General features: G+C 44.8%; 1 protein-coding gene across 1 annotated transcript in view; it reads right to left on the reverse strand.

Moving 5' to 3' along the window:
* Positions 1 to 254: 254 nt before the first annotated feature.
* LOC120055140 (E3 ubiquitin-protein ligase RNF220-like) overlaps positions 255 to 12,970 on the reverse strand; it is a 44,397-nt gene continuing 31,681 nt past the window's right edge. The window contains exons 3-13 of the mRNA XM_039003065.1: positions 12,040 to 12,132; positions 11,503 to 11,588; positions 9,974 to 10,017; positions 7,708 to 7,795; positions 5,396 to 5,498; positions 5,021 to 5,107; positions 4,823 to 4,878; positions 3,182 to 3,272; positions 2,614 to 2,722; positions 459 to 533; positions 255 to 326 (exon numbers count right to left, since the gene is read on the reverse strand). Coding sequence (XP_038858993.1) covers positions 255 to 326; positions 459 to 533; positions 2,614 to 2,722; positions 3,182 to 3,272; positions 4,823 to 4,878; positions 5,021 to 5,107; positions 5,396 to 5,498; positions 7,708 to 7,795; positions 9,974 to 10,017; positions 11,503 to 11,588; positions 12,040 to 12,132 — 904 coding nt within the window. The remainder of the gene's footprint in view (positions 327 to 458; positions 534 to 2,613; positions 2,723 to 3,181; positions 3,273 to 4,822; positions 4,879 to 5,020; positions 5,108 to 5,395; positions 5,499 to 7,707; positions 7,796 to 9,973; positions 10,018 to 11,502; positions 11,589 to 12,039; positions 12,133 to 12,970) is intronic.

Here is a 12,970-nt window from a genome sequence, read left to right on the forward strand (position 1 = left end):
GCTCGGTACAAACCAACACCATCCAGCTGGGCAAACCAAAGGTGAAATGTCAAACCTAAAATGTCAAAGGACATGAGGACTGATCGTTGTGCAATACCCAATCATGGGTACCATCTATTCATGAGGTGCGGCCCTACTCAGTTCGGAAGGTGGGTGGGGGGGATAGGTTAAGGTGCAAAGACAAGGGTGATCTCTGACAGGCCAGCTGCCCTTATGTCCCCCTCAAAGGTCTGTGCTTCACTGGCCCCGCCGGGTTACAGATACACCCGTCTCAGATCCCCAGGTGAAGTTATGGTGTTACACTGTGGACAAAGCTTCTTAGCCCCCTAGAAGACAAAACACAGCCATGTGTGACTGCTTGACAGAAATACCATTTGTTGTATGTAATATTTCTAATATCATGCTCCTTAGCTTAGCATTATCTGACAGGATTTCTTTCCGTTTTTCTTTATTCTTACCAGTGTGCGGAGCCAGCACTCCTCACAGTGGACGTGCCAGCACTGGATGGAGGTGAGGGGCGTAGTATATGTGTCCTATAGGGACAGGCACACAGACAGACATACAGACAGAGAGAGAAACAGTATGGGATTACAGTGCTACACAGTAAAACACATTCCACATTCTGTCCTGTTCCTGCTCTGATTAAATGGGAGACAGCTGTCACTAGATGGCGCTACGTGTCTGTATCTGCTGTATTAGTGCGGCTTGAGAGGATGGATGAGTGGATGGATGAGTTAAGTAGCTAGGATGGATGAAACAGCTACCCCTTGACTTTTTCCACATTTTGTTACGTTACAGCCTTGTTCTAAAATGAATTAAATCGTTTTCCCCCCTTATCAATCTACACACAATACCCCATAATGACAAAGCAAAAACTGGGTTTTAGATTTGTTTAAAATGTATCAAAAATGAAACACTGAAATATCACATTATCACAACATCACATATTCAGACCTTTACTCAGTACTTTGTTGAAGTGCATTTTGCAGTAATTACAGCCTCGGGTCTTCTTGGGTATGACGCTACAACCTTGGCACGCCTGTATTTGGGGAGTTTCTCCCATTCTTCACTGCAGATCCTCTCAATCTCTGTCAGGTTGGATGGGGAGTGTCGCTGCACAGCTATTTTCAGGTCTCTCCAGAGATGTTCGATCGCGTTCAAGTGCAGGCTCTGGCTGGGCTTCTCAAAGACATTCAGAGACTTGTCCTGAAGCCACTCCTGCGTTTTCTTGGCAGTGTGCTTAGGTTCGTTGTCCTGTTGGAAGGTGAACCTTCGCTCCAGTCTGAGGTCCTGAGCGCTGTAGAGTAAGGTTTTCATCAAGGACCTCTCTGTACTTTGATCCGTTCATCTTTCCCTCGATCCTGACTAGTCTCCCAGTCCCTGATGCTGAAAAACATCCCCACAGCATGATGCTGCCACCACCATGCTTTACAGTAGGGATGGTGCCAGGTTTTCTCCAGACGTGACGCTTGGCATTCAGGCCAAAGAGTTCAATCTTGGTTTCATCAGACCAGAGAATCTTGTTTCTCATGGTCTGAGAGTCGTTTAGGTGCATTTTGTCAAACTCCAAGCAGGCTGTTATGTGCCTTTTACTGAGGAGTGGCTTCCGTCTGGTCACTCTACCATAAAGGCCTGATAGGTGAAGAGCTGCAGAGATGGTTGTCCTTCTCGATGGTTCTCCCATCTCCACACAAGAACTCTGGAGCTCTGTCAGAGTGACCATCGGGTTCTTGGTCACCTACCTGATCAAGGCCATCTCCCCCGATTGCTCAGGTTGGCCGGGCGGACAGTTCTAGGAAGAGTCTTGGTGGTTCCAAACTTCTTCCATTTAAGAATGATGGAGGCCACTGTGTTCTTGGGGACCTTCAATGCTGCAGAACATTTCCACTACCCTTCCCCAGACCTGTGCCTCGACACAATCCTGTGTCGGAGCTCTACGGACAAGTCCTTTGACCTCATGGCTTGGCTTCTGCTCTGACATGCATTGTCAACTGTGGGACCTTATATAGACAGGTGTGTGCCTTTCCAATAAATTTAATTTACGACAGGTGGACTCCAATCAGTTGTAGAAACATCTCAAGGATGATCAATGGAAACAGGATGCACCGGAGCTCAATTTTCGAGTCTCATAGCAAAGGGTCTGAATACTTACGTATATAAGGTTAAAAAAAATATATATACATTTGCAAAAATATAAAAAAAACAGTTTTCGCTTCATCATTATGGGGTATTGTGTGTAGATTGGTGAATCAATTTTAGAATAAGGCTGTAATGTAACAAAATGTGGAAAAAGTCAAGGGGTCTGAATACTTATGCAGAGTAGCTGTGATACATTCCTCAAAAGTCCGGATTAAATCAATTGTTCAATTGGAATGTGCTTACTTTGGGTCTCATAGTGTGTTTAATTAGTTCAATGAAAGGTTATCAGTATACAATTCAGTACTTCCGTTGAACTAGATTCCTCCCAGTGCTGCTATACTAACTAGCCTGGTCCCAGACGTCTTTGTGCTCTTATCCAACTCAATTGTTCATTGTCAAGATAAACAATGATAATGAGTAACAAGGAGTTGGCATGACAGCACAAACAGGCTGGGATTCAGGCCATACACTCACCATACAGATGAGACATTTGTATCTGTCTCCTCTGGACATCTGCTTCTCTAGGTCTCGTATCCGAGTTTTTAGTGCATCGAGTGTCGTGAGTGCCGAATCCTCAGAGACCCTGAACACACACACACACACACACACACACACACACACACACACACACACACACACACATACAGTGAGAGAGAGGAAGGGAGTGAGGGGGACAGGAGAAGAAGAGGCCAGAGTCATTTATAAATCGAAGACGGATGAAATGATTAGCTGGTAGACATGTACATAGAGAATGAATTTTAGGAGCAGTCACATTGCCAGCATTCACTGTCTCATTTATCATGGGAAGAGACAACAGTGCTGAGAGAGGGGGAGGGCAAGTACCACACACACACAGGCACACAGGCACACTCACATTCATACACACTCAGTCACCACCAGTCGTCCTCTATGAGTTGAGCTTGATTTATAGATGAGCTTAGGGGAAAGATAGAGTTTAGGTTGGGATTTTTGGGACGGTTTACAGTACCACGTAGTTAATGGTAATGTGGAACATTTTCACAATTTTATTTTCAGAACTTACGTCTCTATGTCACTGTTTTTACAGGTCCTGTGTAGGGAGATTATGCTGTTGTCCAGTTTGTTGCGTTCTCCGTTGCTGGTGGATGGACATCCTGTAGCAAAAGAGGACTATAATTTTTAATTGGGACACCCCCCAATCATTACAGTTCTTCTCAATCACGTACAAGCATTTTTTGGGGGAACAATGTTGTTGATTTTCAAAAACAGAGTCCACAAGACACAGAAGTCTGTGGCCTTTCGCAAAACAGTAAATGCGTTTTCAAAATGTGGTTGCCTTCTCAAAACAGAAATACATTCATCAAAACGATAGTATAGCATCAAAATTGCAAATGCATTCATCGAAAGAACACAACTGCCTGCAAAAAAGATTACCGCATCAATAGCTACTTAACTCTCGAGTCCAAGCAGAGGAAACAGAAAGTTAGTCTGTTTTAGAAATCCCAGTAGATCAATACATTTTCTGTGCAGTCAGCAAATCCTCATAATCAGAAGTAAAACGATCCAAAGGTGCAGAATTATGGGCAATTACTCTCCTTTTATGCATATTTCACCAAACAATTTCATACACATCGAATCAAGTATTACTCCAGATAAAAAATAAAAATAGGATTCATTCATCGGTATCATCACAATCCAATTCTATGTATTCAATACGAAGGTTGGTTTGCTCAGCGTTTTGTAGACTTTCCATTGGCGCACAGAAACACAACAGAAATAAGAAATGGAGGAACACAGCTGATATGAATGTATAGGCCTAAATCCCAAGCTCTATAATAGAAGGTCCAATGTTTGAGATGATCACCCAAAGTTACTTAGACGTAACCCAATTTCATTCTCTGCAACTCTCCATGTCTGCAATATTGTAAAAAATCATAGCAATAAGTCTGTCCCCATTGACTAGATCTTTCCATGTACTGTACATGCTATGGCGCTGATGGGATGATTTAGAATTTTGTATAGTAGTATTTACTGATTGACGGAAACAATGAACACAATTGCACACATTTCTCTTCTGATGAAAACAATGTGTTAATATTCTGTGACGAAAACACTTAAAGGTGCAATATGCAGGAATCGATCCGCCATTTCCTGGTTGCTAAAATTCTAATAGTTCACCTAATTTCAGTTTATGTGACAAAACAAGCAGTCATTGTATAGAGTATAATTGTACCATCTAAACCAATTTTTGGGGGCATTTTTAGCTATTTGAAAGTCAAAAAACGTGAACTAAAGAATGGGACGCATAGAAATAGCGAACATCGAACATACCTACCGCTTCTTAGACTCGCTTTCAATGACAACGAGAGATCTATAACTCTCATTTCTATGTGAATTTGGTCGGGCCGCCCAAAAAGTGACACATTGTAGCTCTAACAGCGAATTTTGCATTCACTGCTGATATTTGTATTTAATGGTTTGCAAAAGGTGGTCTAAGATATGCAAGTCGAGGAACCAAGGCAAGAAAATGATCAAAGGTTGTGTCAATGTATTTGATCATTGCTGTTCTGCTTTAGATACATTTCAACACAGATCCAAAAATGACTTGTACACAATTGAGAAAAAGTGTAATATCCAACTAATGAAGTACTACACATGAACTCAATCGAGAAACCACATGTACTGATACTGTAGCTGTTCTCACCCTCATTTGTCCATTTCGAATGTTCCAGAGTTACTCTGTTGGACAGAGTTCCAACACTGAGAAGCAAAAGTAGGATCGTATTTAGAACTAATAAGACAGTTAATGCAGATAATAATAACAACACAAAAATGAGGCAGTGTTGTGTGGTGATGGAACATAGAAACAGGCCATGGAAGTACCGCCTGTGATGGTGCGTACTTTAAAACAGCCCCCCTCAGTGCTTTCCTCTCCTCCACCTCCCCAGGCTCCCGTTGTGAACAGGGGATGATGTCTGCCTCTGTATATCTGGATCACCAGGCTAAGGAAACACAAACATGCAGTGGTACCATAGAAATATACATGGTCGAATGGATGTTCCAATTGAGGGGAATACGAGCACTTTATGTGATGTCCAGCATTTCTCACCGTAGGTTCATTTCTTCTTTCTATGCCTGACTGTTGCTGCATTCAACAACGGCACATTGTTCCCTTGTTGAATTATTTGTTCTGTGTGCAACAATGTAAACCTCTTCAATGCTGACACATTCTTGTCAATCATGTGGAATTTCGAAGATTGGTCAATTAGAAGGATACTGTGCTCTTCCGTAGTCCGCGGTGTCGTCTCCATCAACGTCCAGGTCAGCATCACTGTCACCGCGGCCCTCATTAGATGTGCTGCTGCTCACAAATACCGACCCTGAGGAGAGCCTCATTATTATCTCCATCCCAAATGGCACTCTATTCCCTATATGGCGCACTACTTTTGCACTGTAAATGGAAAAGGGTGCCATTTGGGACATACCCTCTCTGGCATCCTCACTTTCACCTAGCAGATTCTCACATGGTAGACGGTGTCATGATGACTATTGAGTGCTAAGAGCAGATGCTCAGGGCCAATGAGAGGTGAGCCGTTTTTGCCTGTCTAAGGCCATTGAAAGGTGACACTTGAAAACCCATTTTCAGTAGTAAATTATGAAAACCACATAAGATTTCTCCATGTCACCTACAGTATCTCCTCTTTTCTGCCACAAGGGTTAAAGAATTCCGGGAACGTTCCCAAAATTCCCTGGTTTTCCAGAGATCCTGGTTGGAAGATTCCTGGAATTCGGAGGGGAATATGATTTCTGGAAATGTTGGAATCCTATCTGCAACCCATATACACTGCTCAAAAAAATAAAGGGAACACTAAAATAACACATCCTAGATCTGAATGAATGAAATATTCTTATTAAATACTTTTTTCTTTACATAGTTGAATGTGCTGACAACAAAATCACACAAAAATGATCAATGGAAATCAAATTTATCAACCCATGGAGGTCTGGATTTGGAGTCACACTCAAAATTAAAGTGGAAAACCACACTACAGGCTGATCCAACTTTGATGTAATGTCCTTAAAACAAGTCAAAATGAGGCTCAGTAGTGTGTGTGGCCTCCACGTGCCTGTATGACCTCCCTACAACGCCTGGGCATTCTCCTGATGAGGTGGCGGATGGTCTCCTGAGGGATCTCCTCCCAGACCTGGACTAAAGCATCCGCCAACTCCTGGACAGTCTGTGGTGCAACGTGGCGTTGGTGGATGGAGCGAGACATGATGTCCCAGATGTGCTCAATTGGATTCAGGTCTGGAGAACGGGCGGGCCAGTCCATAGCATCAATGCCTTCCTCTTGCAAGAACTGCTGACACACTCCAGCCACATGAGGTCTAGCATTGTCTTGCATTAGGAGGAACCCAGGGCCAACCGCACCAGCATATGGTCTCACAAGGGGTCTGAGGATCTCATCTCGGTACCTAATGGCAGTCAGGCTACCTCTGGCGAGCACATGGAGGGCTGTGCGGCCCCCCAAAGAAATGCCACCCCACACCATGACTGACCCACCGCCAAACCGGTCATGCTGGAGGATGTTGCAGGCAGCAGAACGTTCTCCATGGCATCTCCAGACTCTGTCACGTCTGTCACATGTGCTCATGTGCTCAGTGTGAACCTGCTTTCATCTGTAAAGAGCACAGTGGCGAATTTGCCAATCTTGGTGTTCTCTGGCAAATGCCAAACGTCCTGCACGGTGTTGGGCTGTAAGCACAACCCCCACCTGTGGACGTCGGGCCCTCATACCACCCTCATGGAGTCTGTTTCTGACCGTTTGAGCAGACACATGTACATTTGTGGCCTGCTGGAGGTCATTTTGCAGGGCTCTGGCAGTGCTCCACCTGCTCCTCCTTGCACAAAGGCGGAGGTAGCGGTCCTGCTGCTGGGTTGTTGCCCTCCTACGGCCTCCTCCACGTCTCCTGATGTACTGGCCTGTCTCCTGGTAGCGCCTCCATGCTCTGGACACTACGCTGACAGACACAGCAAACCCTCTTGCCACAGCTCGCATTGATGTGCCATCCTGGATGAGCTGCACTACCTCAGCCACTTGTGTGGGTTGTAGACTCCGTCTCATGCTACCACTAGAGTGAAAGCACCGCCAGTATTCAAAAGTGACCAAAACATCAGCCAGGAAGCATAGGAACTGAGAAGTGGTCTGTGGTCACCACCTGCAGAACCACTCCTTTATTGGGGGTGTCTTGCTAATTGCCTATAATTTCCACCTTTTGTCTATTCCATTTGCACAACAGCATGTGGAATTTATTGTCAACCAGTGTTGCTTCCTAAGTGGACAGTTTGATTTCACAGAAGTGTGATTGACTTGGAGTTACATTGTGTTGTTTAAGTGTTCCCTTTATTTTTTTTGAGCAGTGTACTTAGGGTAGTGCTTTCTTAGGTAAGGGAGCGCAAATTCAGCCTTATAGATACTGCAGCATAATCTGGACTGAAAGGTCCAGTGTCTTTCTATCCGCCACCCAGTCACATTATCCACCCCACTGCACCAGACCCAAGACCCAGTCAAAGGGTCACCCAGTTACCTTTAAACCCCCCCAGCATGGATGTCATCTGTAACCTCCTCCGCTCCCTCCACTGCACCCCCTCTCCTCCCAGGTCCACCAAAATGTCCTGAAAAGACACACACAGACACGTATGCATGATGAAGCCACGCAGCCAGACACAAACTCACAGACACACACACCATTTTGTTTTTGCCTAACGCAAATGCATATCTCATAGCCCTTGGTTGTCACTGATGTATCTCCTAGGGGTAACCTAAGGTACAGTAGAAACATGGCAACACTGAGCCTAATGGGCAGCAAACAATATCAGGGGTTTAAGCACAGATGGGCACAACACTCTTTTAACCTGTTTCAGGACCAATTCACCTGCCCTATCCGTCATCAATCTTTCTAAGACATCCAGTACGGTATACAATATGACGGCTGCCAAGGAATAGCTAGGCTTGCTGTCGCGCAGGTTAGCATTTTTATCATGAATATTGTTCTGGAGGCAGCTTTGCAGTGGTCACTAGCTGGCACAGTCACAAAAGTCATAAAATCATTCATTACGCACACCTGGCCCCTATTCCCACTGATTGTATTTGTATATACACTCAGCAAAAAAAGAAACGTCCTCTCACTGTCAACAGCGTTTATTTTCAGCAAACTTAACATGTGTAAATATTTGTATGAACATAACAAGATTCAACAACTGAGACATAAACTGAACAAGTTCCACAAACATGTGACTAACAGAAATTGAATAATGTGTCCCTGAACAAAGGGGGGGGGGGGGGGGGGGGGGGGTCAAAATCAAAAGTAACAGTCAGTATCTGGTGTGGCCACCAGCTGCATTAAGTACTGCAGTGCATCTCCTCCTCATGGACTGCACCAGATTTGCCAGTTCTTGCCTTGAGATGTTACCCCACTCTTTCACCAAGACACCTGCAAGTTCCCTGACATTTCTGGGGGGAATGGCCCTAGCCCTCACCCTCCGATCCAACAGGTCCCAGACGTGCGCAATGGGATGGAGACTCGGGCTCTTCGCTGGCCATAGCAGAACACTGACATTCCTGTCTTGCAGGAAATCACGCACAGAACGAGCAGTATGGCTGGTGGCATTGTCATGCTGGAGGGAGGAGGATGTCTTCCCTGTAACGCACAGCATTGAGATTGCCTGCAATGACAACAAGCTCAGTCCGATGATGACGATGATGATGATGATGCTGTGACACACCGCCCCAGACCATGATGAACCTTCCACCTCCAAATCGATCCCACTCCAGAGTACAGGCCTCGGTGTAACGATCATTCCATCGACGATAAACGAGAATCCGACCATCACCCCTGGTGAGACAAAACCGCAACTCGTCAGTGAAGAGCACTTTTTGCCAGTCCTGTCTGGTCCAATTGCTGGATTTGAGCCCATAGGTGACGTTGTTGCCGGTGATGTCTGGTGAGGACCTGCCTTACAACAGGCCTACAGGCCCTCAATCCAGCCTCTCTCAGCCTATTGCGGACAGTCTGAGCACTGATGTAGGGATTGTTCATTCCTGGTGTAACTCGGGCAGTTGTTGTTGCCATCCTGTACCTGTCCCGCTGATGTGATGTTCAGATGTACCGATCCTGTGCAGGTTTTGTTACACGTGGTCTGCCACTGCGAGGACGATCAGCTGTCCATCCTGTCTCCCTGTAGCACTGGCTTAGGCGTCCTGAAAAGGATGTTTATTTTTTTGCTGCGTTTATGTGCCCTTTGGTTTCCATTGGGGTGTCGATTATTGTTACAATGTCCGTTAGTGCGTGTGAGTACCTGTGCTGTGTGTTTTGTGCTTTTTGTGGATTTTGCAGATGGTTACGGTCTCATCCCGTGTGTTAAGCATTGTGCGCGTGTGTTATTTATTCAAGGTACACCTCGCTCTTTTGTTTGGGTTTCAACCCTGTGTTTTTGTTAGGTGCTTGTTTGGCATTCGTCCCCGTGCCTTGGCACGCCGTCATTTTGGGTATAATAAAAAATACTTTTTACGCATTCCTGCGCCTGTCTCCCGAATCATTCATGCCAACCTTACAAAACCAAACCCTAACCTTAACCACCCTGCTAACCCTAATGGCTAACCCTTACATTAATTTAAGAACAAAAAGCAGTTTTTTTTCATTAATTTGTACAATAATGCCAATTTTGACTTTGCAGCTGGCCTATCTAAGGGGAAATTGCTCAGTTTTGCATCCAGGACAACACTCATTACAATACATTTCTACTTGCTACTGCCGCCTACAATGCAATGCCAGTTACTATTTAAGAATATACCTGAACTTCGTCCGCTTTCCTCCTCTTCAGCTTGCCGATCCTGACTGAAAGAGCACCCACACAGACAGACATGTAGAGAGGGTTAACTAGAATATGTCCGTAGAGCTAAGTATTAGCAATTGGCTGCACAACTCCTTATTTGGAGTGAATGAGCAACACATGGTACAGTAAACACCCACATAAAGACCCGAAGGAAGGAGGTAAAGTAGAGAGGTATTGCTTCTGCTTTCTAACAATGGGGGTAAACATGAAAGACGCTCCTAATAATAAATATAGACCGGAATACAGACAAATACATGCACAAGCACGCACACACAGTCTTGTATAACTAACCTTGTGGGGACACACAATGCAGTCCCATTCAAAATCCTATTTTCCCTATCCCCTAATCCTAAACCTAACCCTAAATCTAACCCTTAAACTAGCCCTAACCTTAACCCTAACCCTAGCTCCTAAACCTAACCCCAGACCTAATTCTAACCCTAACACTAATTCTAACCTTAACTCTAAACCCCCCTAGAAATAGAATTTGACATAGTGGGGACTAACAAAATGTCCCCAGTTGGTCAACATTTGTGTTTGTTTACTATTCTTGTGGGGACTTCTGATCCCCACAAGTATAGTTAAATACGTCTGCCCACCCACCACACACACCCCCACACGCACATCCACACACACACACACCCTACCCTACCCCCACACACTCAATGACACACACAATAAGAAACATAACACAGTAGAACAATAACTGTGGACTTCTCTTTTTTTTAAATTGTTTTCTTAACTGCAGATTGCCTATGGGGACATTAACTTTTAGGAGAGTGTAATTTCAGTAGGATGACAGTAGCCACCAGGGACAGAGAGCCACTAACCATGACCCACCCGGATAATGAGGGTTAAGGAGATGGTAATAGATGAGGGCCTCGGGTGTGTCCCAAATGGCAAACTATTCCCTTTATGGTGCACTACTTTGGACCAGGGCCCATGAGGATCTGGTCAAAAGTAGCACACTATACAGGGAATAGGGTGCCATTTGGGAGCCATTTGGGATGCAGCTCTTGTCAAACGGACAAAAAAAAGACAGGCTGATTAACTAACAGCTAGAGGAGGCCAATCTTCTCCCCGACGTCTCTTTAGAAACTCATTATACTGTACTGTATAATCTGTCATAAAAGCTAGTAGACCTCGACAAAGCCAACGGAGACCTATTCACGTTGGAGATAGAGGAGGAGGAAAGGTAGGTTTCTCTACTGGATACTGGACAAACCATGGTTTCAGAAGGAACTACTTATACACGTGTACTGCACAGCAAAGATATGGCGAACGATCAGCAGACTACGAGCTACAATGTGGAAAATTGCTCTTGTCTAAAAAAAATGTATGTGTTTATGGTTGAAAAATCAAAAGTCTGTTTCCCAAAATATATAATTTATTTAAAAAAAATAGTCTGTGAGTCTATTCTGTGAGAATAGTTCTCAATATAATTATTGGGGTATAAAGTCGGCCATATTGTGGCTCGTGCCTCTTACCAGTTTGTGTGCTGTCTGGGGAGTTTCGTTGTGGGGATGAAATGGGGTGGGTTTGGCGTAGCACCAGCACCAGCGGAGGTAATCGACTGTTAACATATCACGAGGTGAAAGGTCAAGGGGTTAATAGATCCTCTGCTCGTGTTGGTGCTAGGTCAAAAAGGGACACTTCCTCTCAGTGACAGTTGTAGGGACAGTCAGACTGGTTGCTCAGTTTCCCCCAGTTCATTGCCTCTTCTAACAATCTCCATAAATATATCCTACCCGATGACTGGCCTTTTGAGTATAATTTTACAGCCAAATACCCCATTGCAAAAGCAGCAACCCAACTACCCCACCCATCGGAACCGACAAACAGCTCTTCTTTGAAATCACATTTATTTCTGACCACATACCATTCAGTCTTGTATGTCTGTTGGTCCTCACACGAAGAAACGTCTGTGCAATAAGAAGAGAAGATAAAACTACTCACAAAAGAACCGTCAAATGTGTGTGTGTGTGTGTGTGTGTGTGTGTGTGTGTGTGTAGTGAAGCGCCTACCTGGTATCTGTCTGAGTGGGGGTCTTCAGGTGGGCAGGGGGGAGAGGTGGGGGATCCCCCCTCACGTTTAATGTGCAGAGATAGTGAGAGGGACTGTGGACAAAGCACAGAGTCAAAGAAAGGTGTGGGTATGTGTGTGCGTGTGCATGTCAGTGCACGTTTTTTCACACATTTTGTTACATTACAGCCTTATTCTAAAATAGACTACATCACCCCCCCCCCCCCCCCCCCCCCCCCCCCCCCATCAATCTACACCCAATACTCCATAATGCCAAAGCGAAAACAGGTTTTTAGACTTTTTTGCAAATGTATAACTTTTTTTTTTTTTACTGAAATACTGAAATAAGTATTCAGACCCTTTGCTATGAGACTTGACATTGAGCTCAGGTGCATCCTGTTTCCGTTGATCATCCTTGAGATGTTTCTACAACTTGATTGGAGTCCACCTGTGGTAAATTCAATTGATTGGACATGATTTGGAAAGGCACACACCTGTCTATATAAGGTCCCACAGTTGACAGTGCATGTCAGAGCAAAAACCAAACCATCAGGTCAAAGGAATTGTCCGTAGAGCTCAGAGACAGGATTGTTTTGAGGCACAGATCTGGGGAAGCATTGAAGGTCCCCAAGAACACAGTAGCCTCTATCATTCTTAAATAGAAGAAATTTTGAACTACCAAGACTCTTCCCAGAGCTGGCTGCCCGGCCAAACTGAGCAATCGGGGGAGAAGGGCCTTGGTGAGGGAGGAGACCAAGAACCTAATGGTCACTCTGACAGAGCTCCAGAGTTCTTCTGTGGAGATGGGAGAAACTTACAGAAGGACAACCATCTCTGCAGCACTCCACCAATCAGGCATTTATGGTAGAGTGGCCAGACAGAAGCCACTCCTCAGTAAAAGGCACATAACAGCCCACTTGGAGTTTGCCGAAA

Source organism: Salvelinus namaycush, chromosome 10, assembly GCF_016432855.1.
Source record: "Salvelinus namaycush isolate Seneca chromosome 10, SaNama_1.0, whole genome shotgun sequence".
NCBI classification, from domain to species: Eukaryota; Metazoa; Chordata; class Actinopteri; order Salmoniformes; family Salmonidae; genus Salvelinus; species Salvelinus namaycush.